The sequence below is a fragment of the Chlamydotis macqueenii genome, chromosome 5, assembly GCF_036417535.1.
Source record: "Chlamydotis macqueenii isolate bChlMac1 chromosome 5, bChlMac1.mat, whole genome shotgun sequence".
NCBI classification, from domain to species: domain Eukaryota; kingdom Metazoa; phylum Chordata; class Aves; order Otidiformes; family Otididae; genus Chlamydotis; species Chlamydotis macqueenii.
In genome coordinates this window covers 33430199-33447514 of record NC_141560.1, presented here as the reverse complement: position 1 = coordinate 33447514, position 17316 = coordinate 33430199, and the positions used below count along the sequence as shown (strand labels likewise).

Here is a 17316-nt window from a genome sequence, read left to right as displayed (position 1 = left end):
AAGATCTGATGCTGTTTGAAGGTTCATAAATGGAATGCCAATGACAATTTGTTGTTGACGTTTTGCTGCCTCAGCCTTCAGATGCTGCTGGTTGATGTGCCGCTTTAGCTTCACCAAATAATGCTTGCAGGTAAATGATCTTCTGATTGATCAGATAGTTTCAAAGCTAAGAGTTCTCTTCTGTGGTCTGTAGTCATGGTTTTTAGGCTTGGAGGGGTACTTTAAAAGATGCATCAAAGTTGACAGATGAATTTCGAGGCAAGGAATGATGGGAGGCAGAAGAATTATGGGAATATTTTTTAGAGAATAACATATTAGTGAGAGTTTTGAAGACCTTCAAAGGTCTATCAAACCAGCTCCCTATAGCAGATTTATTCCTCCTTAAAAAAAAAAAAAAAAAAAAAAAAAAAAATTGGGTATACACTGGTTAACTCTCAATTTCCTGTGTTGTAGAGGTGTTGAGCTGATTTATTGTTCTGTGATGGTGTTTTAAAGGGCTTATTTCATTTGAATTTCACCATTATCTTGTTCTCCATCTGGGGTCTAATCCTGCAAGGTGAAATTTCTGCTTCTACTAAATTCTACATGAAATCAAAGCGTTATATCAACTTACAAGGTCAGGATGTACTATGAATAACATTCCTTTACATAAATATCTGTGACGCCATGAGTTAGCATTACAAACAACAAATAAAAGTATCAGTTGGAATTACTCTGTTTCTCCACCTTTCTTAATATTACATGTGTTATAGTTTCATACCTTTCTTCATTTCCCATTAGTATACTTTCTGATTCTAACACAGCTATTATTCTGAAGAATCAGACTAGCTATTAGAAGTTCAAGCATAGATCACAGAAATAGTTCATTTCTCTTTGGTTTGAGCATTTAATTATTCACTATCAGCATGCGATATTTTTCTGCAAAACTATCTAATTTTTTTTTTTTTTTTTGGTTGAAGAGCTGTAACATTTAACTCCTTCAGGCCTCAATGGCAGAAACCCTGAGGTTTGGAGTTAAATGCTGTGAACAGTTATATTGGCAAATGCAAATTCTGGAGTGGCACACTGAAAGATGCTGTGTGTTAACTATACCTCAGCGGACTTCATAACAAATAATTCTTTCTGGGTGAATTTAGGCCAAACTGTTTTAAGAACAAACCCCAATCTTTTCACAAAACCCCAAAATACTACTTAAAACTGATAGAGTAATAGTCAAGTCGTGCAACTTCAATCTTATATGTCATGTAAATAGAATGTAAAATTTGTACAAGACAGTTTCCATCACTGGAAATTTTGGCATTGTTGCATATTTTTCAAATTCTGTGCACTGTTTAACTGATAATTAGAAGCTCTTTCTGTTGGTCTGAAAGAGCAAAGTATCAGAGATTTGTGTTGTCATACAAGGTCATATTTTCAGTGAAGCACCTGTACTTTTCCTAAGCTCAAAAAGCAAAATTAGATATTTAAACTGTTCTAGCGTCATTTGTAGATCCTGATACAGGCTCTGTTTTTGAAGAGATACTCTGTTGATTGTTTATAAAATTCAGATTAAAAGTTCAAAGATTTTCTGAGAGTAATGTTTCTAATTCATCGTTTCTATGCTTAAGTAAGTTTTAACCATTATACTTCAAGGAGAACTTCTTGATCACATTTCAAGTTAGCATTAGGCTTCTCTAAGTATTTTTATTTTATTTTCAAAAATGCAATTAAATCTATCTTCCCCACATGATTTCCATTTTATCATCTCACTTCTTTTGAAGTAGCATAAATATTTTGCAAAAATTGTGTTCATACAGAATCATCTTGGTCTAAATGTTCTGTACGGCCAGGCTTATTTTATGTTGAGTATCTTTCATATTGCTAAATGCTTAGTATTTTTAAAGGCTAGAAGGTAACAATGACCATCTCGTAGCAGTTTGGAATACTTGGAATTTCAGTAGGTTGTTTCTTTTTGAATAATGTTGGATTATCAAGGTAGAAATAATAATTGGTAATGAACCAATGTTGATTTAATGTTCATTGTAAAGTTTTTTTGGATCCTTACTAATACTTTTTGTCATAGAGAGGTATCTTTCCATCTTATATTAACCTCTAGCATACTGATTAAAACACTTATCAAGAAACAGAACAGCATCTTGCTCTAAGAACATGAGTTTATTTAAACAAATTAGAACAGTTCCAGTAGAAGACACTGAGAGATGTGCTTCCTGGACTGCCCATTGCCGCAACAGCACTGCCATTACTGGGCAAAAGAAAAATGCGAAAGAAGGGAGCTGAACCTGGATCTTGGCAATATTGCAGCTGACTAACCTAATTGCTGGATTATTCCTTACTGCATTTTGCTCCTCCCTTCCTCTTATTTACCCCCGTTTAGTTTCAAGGCTTTGTTTTGTACCCATTTTTATATCAGAAGGCTTGACTGTGCAGTTAGTTTTTACTACCCAAAATAACTACTTTTATTAACAACACAAACAAAAAGGGCTAAGCACATGGTAAGTTTGCAAGCACTGGTTCTTGACCTCACTATGATGCAAGATGGTTAGAAACATGATTGTGTCTTGACTGGCAGAACACAAGATAGGTATTTTATTAGTAATCTATCAGTTACTAGTATACTGTCAATGTACTCCAATTTCCAGTTTCTAACTTTCATCTTCTAGATTATCATTTAGAAAATTTTGTGAAAATCAGTATTATAAGAGAACAATAAGGTGAGGGTACAAAAAGAAAAAAACAGAAGAAATTAGGAAAATGTATAGTGCAAGATTCTAACCCCATTCACACATGAATAAGTATTACCACATGGAATATAATTATCATACAGTTACAGTCCATTTACAACACAGAATTTAAATATAATTTGTTACAGAAACTTAATTTTTAAATGGTACAAGTTAACCACTTAGTCAATAGGTAACTTCTTGTCACAAAGTGCTGCCAATCTAAGAGAAAATCTGCCCTCTGAATGTTACATAGTAAAATTTGCCTGATTGCACATTTAGAAATTTAGTGATATTTTATATAGGGATGTTTTCCATACTGGAGTTCTGATGAATGTTTAAGGGTAGAACAAACAAAAGTTGTGAAATTGTGTTTGGATAAGCATATTTAGTGTATTTCTGAGATTGCTGCTGTCTTTCTGTAGTTTCCATTAATTTTATTTTGCTCTAACTGTTAGGAATCTTTAGGTTTTAGGGTAGGCAATTGCATGCATGTAACAGGGCCATCACTTTCCTAATGCTTTTTTTTTCTTGGATTGCAACTTCATGAACATTGTATTTCAGATTATATGATAATGTATAATACATTATCACTGTTAAATTTATAGATTGGGTCATGTCTTACTGCTCAGAACACAGAACTATGGACTCTTAGTCTACGGCTAGATTTCACAGGGTTTTGCAACTGTTACTATGGGATTTCTAATATCCAAACCCATCTCTTTGTCAAGTTTGGTTTAACTGATGATGCAGAAACAATAATATGACATTAGTTTGCCCAAGAATATTAAATATATTGATGGGTCTTTATTACAAGTTTCAGTTTTCAGTATAATCAGAATTTGACTTGTATTTTTGCATTGGAAGTTGAGTCCGTAGAGAAAGGTATTTTGTTATGTAAGAAATTATTATCACTGCAATATGAATAAATAGGTAAAAGGTTGTGATAAAAACTATATTATATTCTGTATCTGTTACTATTACATATACTGTACATGTATGTCTAGTTGCTCAAATAAGTCTCCTGTCATTTCCACAGGGAGGTAGTGGGTACGTCTATTATACGCTAAATAATCTTTGACATACATTAAGATGTTCTAATGTTTATTATTTACCTAGTCATAGCTATAAGTAAAATCCGTGTGAGACATAGACGATAGGTGAAGTACAAAACCACACTGTATGGCTAGAACAAGAGCTATCACTTTTAGCTGAGTAATACTGTTATTAGTTACCTGTTCTCAAACTTATTATTGATTTTGTGGAACTGCTTCTTTCCTGTCTCCCAGTTATTGCAAACCAGTATCTAAAGTAGCCAGTGACATTCATTAAAAGCCTATTTTGAGAAAGAATATTAAGCCAAATGATGGCTAGGAATTAAATCTTTTCCATAAGAGTAGAATATCACAGTGTTAATGTGTTTCATACACTGTGAATTATTGTTATGTGATGAATGGCTTTCACTTTTCAATACAGAGTATTTTCTCTGCCTAGCTGTCCCGTTTCTGTTTAGAATCACGCTAACCTATTCAACAGTTGCATTAGTAAGGATTGTAATGACAGGTAGGAATGGAAAAAAAAAAACAACTCACTCTTCATAGGCTTTTGTGACTGATTCTCCTTGGATGCTCTGTTCCAGAACAGTGGTACAGCCTTAGGCAGTAACACCCTTACTGACAGTAGAAACTTCAACCTAAAAATTTCTACTGCAGTGAAATTTCACTGCAGTGATAGTTTCACTGATTATTTAGTTAGTGTAAGTGGACATTTTCAGTAGAAAGTTCAGTTAATGTGGGAATGATATTATGAGGTCCCTTTCTAAGTAGATTGTATGTTTAAGGATAAAAGTAGAGACAAAGTTTGTAATATAGACACATATAGGTATAGAAGGATGTGACATCACTTTTTCTTTTTTCTTTGTCTTCCTTTAGATACTGTATGTTTGACTACAAAAACCTTATAACCTCTCTCTATTATATGTGCTCTCCAGTCCCCTAGGACTGTAAGCACAGAGAGGAAAATCAAGGAGGAAGGAATGTCATGTGGACATACTACCTATGTCTTTTCTTTTTAATATAGAACTAACAAAGAAAGGACACTGATATGTTATAAAGCTATCCTTATCAGAATAAATTTAGGAAAATAGTCGTAAATAGCAAAACCACAAATGAGCTGTGTGGGAACACCAAAGTAATGTTTATATAACCTCGTGTAAGGTTTAGATATTTTCCATTTAACAGAGGGGAAAAGAAGCATTTTTAAGTTTTTATACATTTTCCCTGGCAGATGAAAATGCTTTTCATACTTTGAATGCAGCTATGCTGTTAACTGAAAATCAGTGTTAATGATAAAATGTAAAAACTTCTGGAAAACGTACTTCATCAGCTCTGAATAATCATCTGAATCTTTGGTATCACCTCATCTTTTATAGCATTCACTTTGAAATATGGAAATCATACCTTTCCTAAAGGGTATGGTACCAGTTTCTGACGTTTTAGAAAATTTCACTCTTTCATTAGCCAAGGGTAGGTGTTACTTATCCTGGATCAAGTATTTGGTACATCTGATGAATTAGACCTGTTTCATGAGAACAGAGACTATATCTTCTTTTGTCCTATACTGAGCTTGCTTCTACTAAAGAGTAGTTATGATTTAACATAAACTGTTCAGCATTTTTACAGTCAAGTTTTCTCCCTTGTTATGAATAGCTGTATTTCAAAATGTTTTTGCCATATGTTCTGGCATGAGTTTTCATTTCTCCTAAGTCTCATTTTCTTATTTCCTGCCTTTATCTCATACCTATCTGTGTCCATTTTTATTATTTCTACTGGTGCACATTCTAATTTAATATCCTCTGTGGATTTCATTACCATGCTGTTAATCCCATCGTCCATTGACTTAATGAAGATATTAAATAAAATCAGGCCTAATACCAATCCCTACGGCACCCCTCTTCAGTACATTGCCGTTTTCATTACTCTACTTACAGATTATCAGCTAGTTAACAGCATTTGTAATTAGGAGAGTTAAAAATAATTTCCAAATCTACAATATCAGGTATTTTAAGAATCCAGATGAATTACAACCACTATTGTCCCTTATCTGTGAATATATAATTAATTAAAAACCACAATCAACTGTGGTGGATATAATATGCATTTTCTGAAAATGCAGTGTCCATTACTCAATAGTCCATCTCCCTATTGAGTCATTTGCATCACTTTACACTTTCAGATACTAGTCTTTTCCACCTTGTTTTTCTAGACTCTGAATATGCCTTTACTTTTCTTGGTAAATATTGATTTGATTAAGTCAAATTTGATTCCCCATCCCAATACCAGTTGTTGTGGAACAGACTAATTTTAGTTTGGGTTTTTTTTTCATTTATTTTGTTTGACATCTTTGTTCAAAGTGATACAAATAAGAAATGAGTCAATGATAATCAGTTTGGAGGTTTTACTCTGTCTTTTAGATAAAGTATGTTCATAAAGCTGAGTGTTCTCATTTTTTCACAATTGGCAGATTTTGCTAATGTGGTTGTGTGAGAGCTTGTGTTTTTTTCCTAAAGCTTCAGAGGAAATGGTAGGCTTTGTAAAAGGTGACAGATGAGACTAGAATTCCACTGTCCCAAGGAAGAAATGCATCAGAGATTAATACTCTTGTTAGCTTGCTCATTTTCAGGGAGTGAGGCTGCTCTTTTTCTATTTAGGAAAAAACATCCTTTAGGATATGGAGAACAGTTTATCCTCCATGGCAATTGAGTCTTTGAACTGTCTACTGTAATTTTCCATAAAGGAATGATATGTACACTGTGTGCAAGTAGGGGACATTGGCCAAAATATGCAGAGTAAGTGAATAATATTTTACTTCCAGTTTCTTCACTTTCTCTCTGTGTTTTGGATATTCCATGTGGACCAAAATGAGAATTCTGGAGAAGACTTCAGACCAGCTGTCAAGTTCACATGGATCTATTAGATGGCAAGCCTTTTTCACCTACTTTACTGGAACCTTTTCTAGGTGTTTGTAACTATAGTTGCTGACTTGAAAAGCTAGATTTATTTTTGTTTTGTGTCTCCTCATCCCTTGGAATATGAATGACAGCTTTTGGGGTGGGTTTTTTTTGTGAAAATTTCAGTTTCTGAATCCTTGTCTTCTGTAAATCAGAAGTGTGTGATTTTTATTTCCATCAGTTGTAGAGCAGAATAAAATTGATTTGGCATTGATCAAGATTTAAATATAACCAACACATTGCCAAAAATATGAATGCAAATATTACGATTTTCTGTGATAGAATAGAGCAGTTTTTAAAAAATAGTTTTCAAGCTGAAACTTGCATCTTACCTTCTCCTAAGCTTTCTGACCTGATCGTCCCTCTGAAGTCAGTGCAAAAAGTATTTTGTTAAATTTCAAGGTACTACAGGCCTTCAGAAATGTATTATATGAGATTGCTTACTGTAAATCCAGCACAGTCTAAAGACTTAATTTGAATTATCTGATTTTTTAGAGAATTGCAGAGGTGTTCACAGTTGGGCAGCATAGAGTATGAATAGGAGGTATTCGGATGTAGTTTTTTGAAGTTGATTTAGTATTTGTAACAATTAATATTGTGTCTTCTTCAGATGCATTGTCAAGTTAGTGGCCTTTTGAAAGAACTGCTGATTTTTGTGCTGCTCAGTGTATGCATACTGCATGACGTGATACCTCTCTTTGGTATCATTTCCAGTTAGGAAATGCATAAAAGTTTTAGGTGTGTTGATAGTGTTATGACACTGTGCTCAGTTTTAAATGTGACTTTGTGGGACAGTGTATCTTAATTTTGCTAAACTGCAGATACAAATAATTTTACAGCCTAGTTTAGCATCTGTGAAACTGCAGCGTTTTATTTCAGTTCTTGATAAAAAATGTCCTGTGAATTTTCAAGCCACAAATATATGTGTTCATAGAGAAAGATTTAAATCACATTTTGATCAAATAAGCTTTAATAGTGAAGAACACTGCAAGAAGATGAAGTAGTCTTGTAGCTTAGGTAGTCAAATACATTTTGAAATATATGAAGCTCCATCCCAAAATGAGGATTAGCAAACTGGAGCAACAGCATTTGAAAACTGAGTTATAAATCTCTGAAAATTGTGGAAGTGTTACAGCTGTTTCAGTAAGATATCAATAATATGTTATTCATTAATTATACCTTTTTGATCTAACTAGGAAAAAATATTGTTTTATTTAAATTAAAGTTCTGGAGTTTTGAATATGATATGCAAGCATTTTACTAAGTTAAACATGGATTCTTATAAGTGTCAATTTTTTTAGTCAAAGATAATAATAACTTTTTTTCTTTTGGGAATATATCCTTCATCTTTTAGGTACTGATAACTGTACACATTTTCTCAAAAGAAAACCCGTATCAAACTATATGTGACCAACTCATTTATGGACTACAAATTTGTAACAGTTAAAGAAAAACATGTGAATTACACTGAAGGTTGTGGTGTATTAGAACCACATTAGTCAGATGCATTTGTGTCCTTAGTGCAAACTCAAAGCTTTTCAATTACTGTTGTCTAAACGGTACCTTTAAAACTTTATTCACACTGGGTGCTTGAATAAAAGATTTCACATTGCAAAAAGCAATTTTACCGTCTTTAGCTAAAATAAGAGGGCCCTAGGAAGAAAGGATTATCATATATTAAATAAAAAGTTCACCACCTTACAGCTTTAATCCCGTTAGAAAAGATGATTTCTATCTAACTTAATCAGCCAGAGGTCTTTATTGCCTGGAGTATTAATTGATTTAGGTCTTCATTAAGGTCAGAGGTACACATGGCTGACCAGAGGCAGCCTATTAGCGCCTTGTCAGTTATGCTTATTTACATTGACTGAACATAATGGGGGGTTATTGCACTGTTAGGTCAGGAGGCCACTGAATCTTTTGTGCACCCTGACCTGTTAAAGGGCAGCAGTCACTCAGACACCAAACTGCATTCATACCGAAGATTTGACTGATTGCATATTGACTCCATCCTTTCCAAGAAACAGGCGTTTGTTCATATGGTGCAGCTATTAACATTGGCCTAAATACCTGTGGGGGAATGGCTAAAATCTCTCCGTTAGAAGTTCCCTGCAATTTTTGTATTATGCCAGTTAATGACTAGCAATTTTTAACAAGACCAGCAAGAAAAGTTTCATAAATTTTCCATAGTTGCTGTTGACCTTTAATTAAAAAAAACACAACTGTGCGTATCTATAGGTATCCTATTACTTCTGTTTCTGTCTCAGTAGCAATAATTATGGCTTTCTTTTGCTAATTAGCAGCTTAAGTTAGTCCTTATGTCCAATTAAGTATATTTTTCTCATTGTTTCTTTTCCTGAATTATATTTTGTGAGAGATATCGTGTGTCCTTTTAGTAACTTGTAATACTATGGAAAACTTTCTCATGGGATAGAACCATTTAAAGTGGCATCAAGCATTCTTCTGACTTTTCCTTTCTGTAGTACCCTAGATGCTTTCCTTCTGCTTTCCTTAAAAGTGAATGCATCTTTTAAAAAAAGGTGAAATAAAATAGTAATTCGCTACTGTACTGTCTTCCCTCTGCATTAGCTATGATCTAACTGTATTATCCTTAATTCCTGCAGCACAGCTACACTATGAAAAGTAGTATTTCTTAAATAAGAGTTTAGCATTCCTATCTGTTAGAACATGGATTGCATACTCTGAGGTTCTGATTGTCCACTGAGTTCCCTTGATTATTTACAGTTGTGCTAACTGAGCAAAACAGCTGCTAAATTGTAATGTTAGCTTATTAAGGCTCACCTTTCATTTAACTTGCAGTGACACAAATGAAAATAAAAAGGGAAGAAATGTGGAATTGTGTGAGGCCCCATTTATAAACTAATGACTCCTGTAGACCTAGATTGGAAATAAATTAGTACAAGTGAGCATCTCAGCAGTACAAGTTTTTTATTTTTGGTTTGTCAAATCTTTAATGAAATTTTAGCACTGGAAATACATGTATGGGCTACAGTGAAAATTAAATCATCAGTGTAAGCTGAAACATGGAGTGTATAAATACACAGCCATTATTTTGTAGTTTTGTTTCTATGCTGAGTTTACTGGATATCCGAGTCCTCTAGACTTGATATACTGTGAATCTGTAGCCTAAAAGATCTTCTGTTATCCTTGTAAGATGCTCCAAAAAGATAAACTGTTGCAAGGTTCTAGCAGGGTTTTGCAGAGCACTTTCACAACACAAGGACTGACACCATACATTATGACATCTCCCGGTGTAAGATTTCAGTACTGTGAACAAGATACTGTGATGTCTTCCCTGTTTTAAATGCTTTTTACTCTGCTAACAATTTTCTGTATGATACTTCAAACATTCAAGAGACAACTTCTTGAAATCTGCTTAAAACAGTGTTTGTACTGATTTGCTGCTTTGCCCCTGCTGATTGTTTATTTATGCTTGCTTTTCATGACCAAGTCACTGAGAAAGAGAAAGGGAATATCCCTCCTCCTTCCTTTATCTTAAATTATGTCCCCCTGAAATACAGCTGCTGCAAACCTGTGGCCATGTTTTGACCCTTTTCCCCTCTTTTTGCCTTGCAACCGCCTTTCCATAACATGATGGCATGTTAGGAACAGTTTTTCTACTAATTACATCTTAAGATACAAACAAGTATGTTAGGAACAGAGAGGGTTTTAAAATTGCTTTTTAAAGAAGGCTGGAAAATTCCCACTGAATCTGAGCCAAAAGTGGTGCCAATTTTGCTCAAATCCTTCAGAGATTTTTTTTGACCTTGCTTATGACCAGTGGGGCTGCTCGTATCAGAGCTATTCAGGATACTTTAAGAAAGTGCTATCTTGGTCCATATTTCAAAACACTGACAGATATTTTATCGTTAATTAGTATTCATATTATGTCTCAAACAATCTGTTCAAGAATAGGGGAAGTGAACTGGTTGAATAGCTCTTCTGTCTACCTAATAATTAACATGGGCGATGCATGGAAAACCAGCAGCACAACAGGGAAAAAAGGGAAGAAATACTGCCAGTGTGATTTTTTTTTTCTGTAGGAGCATAAACTACCTGTATTGGAGTTTTTGACTAACACATGGATTTCACTTTGCAGAGGTGAAAATGAAGAGCTTACTTTAAAAACAAACCTGTGCCTCTCTGAATCATATTTTCCTGAATTTGTTTCTCATCTTATCAGTATGCCACTTGGTAGCTGGCTGGACTCCCTTGTTCAATGGCATGTATTTTAAAAAAGCCCTATTAAAAAAAAAAGACCATTTGTTCCTATCAACCAAAATATTATTTGCATTTTTTTTTCCAAATTCAGGATTATATATAGCATTATCAAAACAATATTTCAGATATTTTAAACAATTTAAATAGTTGATAGGTGTCAGTTGATGTATTATGTTTCCTCTCTGCCTCCTCCCCCTCTTCAGCTGCTAATCATAGAACTTGCATGCCAAATCGTATAAGATATTCTTCCAATAGTTACATGTGTGAGTCTTTTGTGAGACACACACAGTTACGAGGACAGATTTGGAGTTGCATATGGGTCTGTCACATGGTTTGATTGCCATGTCTTCTAGGACACAGATTTCTTTTTTAATTATTCTTAATTCTGAGGAATTTTTACAGTTTATACAGTAAGTTCTGCAAAATTCTTCCTAAAGATTTCTTGCTCAGTCCATTTTCGCTGTCTTTACTCCTAGCAAAATGCTTCCTGTGCTGACTTCAAAGCTGCTTACACCCACCTTACTTCCCACTTCTATACTTAGCTTTCTTTTGATATTGAATAAAATCTCCTGCTTCACTAATCAGGAACATACAGACCTTCTAGAGAAGCACAGCATAAGAGGATGAAAAGTTTTGATATTTACATTAAGATTTTATAATAAATCTTTGAGATGTCTGAATAGTGAGAATAAATGTTTCCTTTGCTGGCTGCTGTTAAAAAAGTAGGTCTTCAGAGTGTTGCCAGGAAGACTTTGGAAAATCAGCCCAAAGTAACTGCAGCGCAGCTCAGCTTAAAACGTGTACTGGTGGAATATCTGGCCACCCATTTAATTCCATTTTCAAAAGGTGAACCCGTCTCTTTGGTCAAATGACATTCTTCTGCATCTTATTTTCAATCTGCAATTTCCTTTTACCTTCTGGTGTATTATCATTACTTTTTTTCATACACAGTCTTCTAGCTGTTCTGCAATATTGTTTTTATAGTATTTTTAAATTTGTTTACTAAAGACATTATAAATATATACTTATACTTTCTTATATATACTTGCATAAAAGAAAGCTTCATTTAAGACTTAGACATTTAAAAAAAGGCACTGAACCAAAGGTAGTGTGCATCAGCACTCAAAGAAAGAAAGAAAGAACGTATTTAACCACGCTGGGGCATCAGTGTGATCCAGCAGCTGTAACAGTCAGTAACATCAGATATTACTGTTTTGAGCTGACGCATACATCCATATATTAACTGTTAGATTCAAGTTTATTGCAGTGATTCTATATTGTCATTAAATCCCTATGAAAAATTATCTTTAGACTGGCATGTTTGCTCCATTTGTGACAAATGATAGCAAAGAACTGTACTGTTGAAGGAAACTACCTGGAAAAGAGAAAAGTGTTTCCCTTGCCTTCTAAACACACCCAGAACCTTATTTACTTATTTTTATTTTCTTCTAGGTTGGAGATGTTCTCTACTGTGCTGGACAGATTGCTCTGGTACCTTGTACAATGCAGCTTGTTAGCGGTGGCGTAAGGACTGAGGCCATAGTTTCCCTCTGTCATGTTGAGCAAGTTCTTCAAGCTATGAGCCAGAAGACTGCGCTCCACCACGTCATCACAGCCAGCTGCTACGTGACTGACAGCAAGCACATTCCTATTGCTCGCTCTATATGGCAGAAGAAATTGCAAGAATGTAAAAAGGTAGCGGTGATATCCATTTTCTTCTTTCTGGGTTGTCTTTTTTATTCCCCCTAAGTCTTGTAGTAATATCGGAATTTTCTCAGTACATTTTAGAGGGGTTCGAGTAAAGCTGATATAATAAGGTTTGATTGAGCTGTTATATTCTGGCTCATAAGTGGCTGTGCACAACTGAGAGAGAAAATTGCTTAATATAAAGTTATATTCATCACTAACTTTGTCTTAATTCCCCAAAGCACTATGTTAAAGAATTCTTTAAGAGCAGTCAATTCCTCCAACAAAAATGTGAACAATATCTTATTTGAATTACCTCTGCCCATATATTTTTACATAATAGGAACGGGGCATTTTACGTCAACTTTTTGCGAGCTGTTCTGTTGAGATTTTTTCCCCACTCTTTCTTACAAGCAATATTGTCATGACAACTGAGTTTAGCAGTTTTTACTGATCATTATTGCTTATTACTCAGCTGAACTTCTAAGACCAGATTGGAGCGTGCCTGTCTATTGATTGACCATAGATTATCTCAAAGAGCATAATAATTTGCACAAGGATTTATAATGATACCATCATAATTTCTGTTATGTATTTACCATTTTTCTTAAAAAGCCATGGAACGCCATGCAAGCATTAAAAAGATAGTGACTACAAATTTTGTAAATAAAACATAACTTTTCCACAAATTAGTAAAAAAGAGTAGTAACTACATAATTGCTATATAATTTAATATAAATTAATTTTTATGATTTCTCAGCAAAATACATGGCTTGGAAGCATAACGTATCTTAATATTGTCATAGAAGAAGGAAAAATGCACCTGAAATTTTTCTTCTGTTTGCCTTCACTTTCAGTCTTGGCACTAGGCGCTTGTCTTTCTGAATAAAGATGTAGGCTTTACTTAGAAGCTTACATAGTGAATTTTGATTTTTTAAAAAAGGACCCTCTTAAATACTGTTCACTACTCCTCCAAGACCAATTGAATCTGAATTCAATTCAAATTTTGAAATTCAATTCTGTTTTTTGCTATGTGACACTGACATGTACTATGACAAAGACTATGAAACTTATGTGCTTTCTTATTTGTAATATGTACAATTTGAGGGCAGATTGGTGGTGTTTGCCAGTTCTTTGAAACTTTTTCCTTTTCCTGGGTAGAATCTTTTATATCTTCTGTAGTTATTATACATACCAGCCACTCTTTATCAAGTCTTTTATTTCTACCACTAACTGAGACGGTTAGGGAGTACTTTCTTAGATACATGAAAAATACTGATGAGGTTGCTTGCTTTTGGGCTATTATTAGTATCTGGCCCATGTAACTTTTTCATTGTTTAAAATTGATTGCTGCCTATGCGTACTTCTATGAAGAGTTAGCTGCCTAACAGTTTTCAGGAATGTTCAAGAAAAAAAACATCCTAGAGGAGCAGCAGGCAATCCTAGAGCATGTTCATCAATCTTATGCTGTGCTTATCAGATCACATTCATTAATGACAGTATCAGAAAGATTCAAAAAATATTAGCAGATCAAGTAATGTGTGCCACAACATGATCTAAAAATGCTACAGAAAAAAATAAAGTATCAGTGGGAATGAGATGTTATGAGCAGCCAGATTTTCCGATTTCCCTATCATTTTGTCAGTAGGAGGTTCAGACACAGGAATTGAATTTTTCCTCAGGCTATTCATACTTTTTTGATTAGTAAGGATTTGTGTACACAACAAAGCAGAGAAGAAGATGTATCAAACATTTCTATTACAGGTGTTGTGGTTTTGTTTAGTGAGAGGGGGCCTAAGGTGGCAGCTTCTGTAGGAAACTGCCAGAAGTCGCTCCCCTTTGTTCGGTGGACTCTGCCGGGCCTGGGGTGGACCCGCTGCTGGCCAAGGCCAAGCCAATTGGTAGCAGAATGTTCCATGATAATGCGTCTGCGATAACGTATTTAAGAAAGGGAAAACAGGAAAAAAAAAGAGAGAAGAGAAGATGTGAAGAAGCTGAGCAGGGGCAGAGGTGTAGAGGTGGAGGTGCGGGCCTCATGGGCCTTGCAGGCCTCACCCTCTGGCCTCTTGCCAGGTGGCCGACTGGGACCAACTCGGCACGGCCCGGCTGCAAGAAGTGGAGATGGATGATGGGAAGAGATTCTGAGAGGCGTCTGCCAGCCTGTTGTGAAGAACTTTTCTTGTGAGAGGAATGGCTGCAGATGCCAAGGTCAGTGAAGAAGGAGGGGGAGGAGTAACGCGGCTCCTGGCCAAGGTTCCCCTGCAGCCTGTGGTGACGGCCATGGTGGAGCAGGTTGTCCCCCTGCAGCCCATGGAGGTCCACGGAGGAGCAGAGATCCACTTGGAGTCTATGAAGGACCCCACATCGGGGGAGGTGGATGCCTGAAGGCGGCTGTGGCCCATGGAGGGCCCGCTGGGACAGCCGTTCTGGAGAGACTGAACTCCGTGGAAGAGATGACCCACGCCAGAGCAGTTTCATGAAGGACTGTGGCATATGGGTGGGACCCCACAACAGAGCAGGGGAGGAATGTGAGGAGTTCTTCCACCGACCATGAAGCAGCGGCATAAAACAACACATGATGAACTGACTGCAACCCCCATTCCCTCTTCCCCTCTGTGCCGCTCGGGGGGAAGGTAGTAGAGATAATGTTAAGCTTGGGAAGAGGGAGGGGTGGAGGGAGGTTATCTTGTTCTCTGTCTCATTATCCTGCTGTTTGTAGTAATAAATGAATAGTTTTCCCCAAGTCGAGTCTGTTTTGCCCGTAACGGTAACTTTAAGGATTTTCTCCCTGTCCTTATCTCAAACCTCGAGCCGTTTTTCCTTATAAGGAAAAATCATCTCCCCCTATTCTCTCGGAGGGTGGGGGGAGTGAGAGAGAGACTGCGTAGTCTGGTCCTGATCGAGGCTGAACTACGACAACAGGGAACCAGAGGGAGGAATTGTCCTGCCTTGAAAATACAAGTGTCCTGTTAATGGAAATAGAAATTTTGTACTGGAGGAGAAGCACTAGCTGGCATGGTATTATAATTGTTTCTTTAGTCTTAGAATAAGGAAAACAGTAAAGTATGAAACCTGGAAGAACTTTGTGAGATGACTGATAAGTTGTATGACAGTTGTACTTCTCCCTCACTTATTCCATAGAATCAGTGAAAACAGGAAATGTAGTTTTTACATTTCTTAAAATTTTATTCAGCAGTATCTTACAGCAGCCTCTCGGATGCTGTAAGATACTGCCTTTCTGTGTGGAAGCCAGAACACAGTAGCTTTACTCTGAAGACATCTGTATTTAAGAGTCTAAGTAGCATACCCATTACTTGTGTGGTTTTGTTTATTTTTTTGTTATCCTAGTACTACTAGAGACAGTTCTGTCAGATACCATGACATGAAATAATGGTCTATTTTTCGCAAGTGAGTAAGTCAGCCAAACCAAAAGCATTTTGTTATTCTTGAACTGTATTTCAAGCAGTGGCCAAAGGTCTGAATCAATAGCAACCCGCAGATTACCTAATAAGAACAAACGGTGTCTCAGTTGAAATTGTTCTGCTTCTTTTATCCATGGAAAAAGGAGCTTGTTTGTGCAAACAAAACAATGCAACTCAGAGCTCATTTCTTGTAAACTAGACATTATAAGCCATAGAACTAATTATGTTTTAAAAATGGGGTTTAGACTCTACATTTCCGTTTGTTGAATGTTCTGTACTTAATAGCAAAATGATGGTATATTAAGATTGAGGTATTTGTATTTAACACAGGGAGCAGATCATATGCATCGTAACTGACAAAGGTTTTTTGTAGAGCATGAAAAATTATTGGCGTTCTAGTGATGTCTGGTAGATATCCTCTACATAAATGATACTGTTCAGCAACCTCAGTTGAATCATTCTACATGTTTGCTGTTAGTAGTCTGTAAAGCACAAAAGGAATAGTATGAATTGTTTAGCACACAAATAAATTGGACCTAACAGAATATAATATAAAGGGAAGTGTGAGAATTGTTCTCTGGATGTGTTTATATAGCACAAAAGCTTTACTTCTAAGAGCAGGATGTTGGAGTTGATCAAAGCTTCATTTGAGGTAAGGACGTCTTGTCATATTTCTGACAGTGACAATTGTCCTTTAGGAACTTCTTGAATTATGAAGAGAAAGATAAATGGACTCTGTTTCAGAAAGGCCAAATTATTTCACTGATAACCAGAAGAGTGACTCTAGAGAGCATCAGGGATGAGAGAGGACTGTAAGAGAGGGAGAAAATAGTAAGAGTGAGCAGGCTGGACTCCCTACCAACTTGTAATTTGTTTCAGCAACCCAGCCTCTGGCCCCTTCTTTATTCCAGCATCATTCCTTGCTTCCTATACAGCTCATTTCCACTGCTATCAGCCTGATTGCCCTCATTCCAGATGGCAGCTTGGTATCTGTGCTACCAGCACCATTCTCTGCAACCCCATCCCTCCCATGTAACCCCCAGGTTGCCTCCCTGAGGTCCAGTCTCCCACAGCCGTCAAGGATTGTCTCCTTCGAGCTGGAATCCAGCGCCTGTCCCACTCTCTTCTTCCTTCCCATGTCCATTTGAGTCACAGCATCATTGGAAAAGCTGTTTGGGGTGACAGAGGAAACAGAAATCTGGTGGAGGGATGGAAGGTAAAAAGAAAAAATAGCAGA

General features: G+C 36.1%; 1 protein-coding gene across 1 annotated transcript in view; it reads left to right on the top strand.

The window, feature by feature from the left end:
• DPH6 (diphthamine biosynthesis 6) overlaps positions 1–17316 on the top strand; it is a 214963-nt gene that overhangs the window by 134851 nt on the left and 62796 nt on the right. The window contains exon 13 of the mRNA XM_086749012.1: positions 12424–12666. Within this exon, the coding sequence (XP_086605138.1) occupies positions 12424–12666 (243 nt within the window). The remainder of the gene's footprint in view (positions 1–12423; positions 12667–17316) is intronic.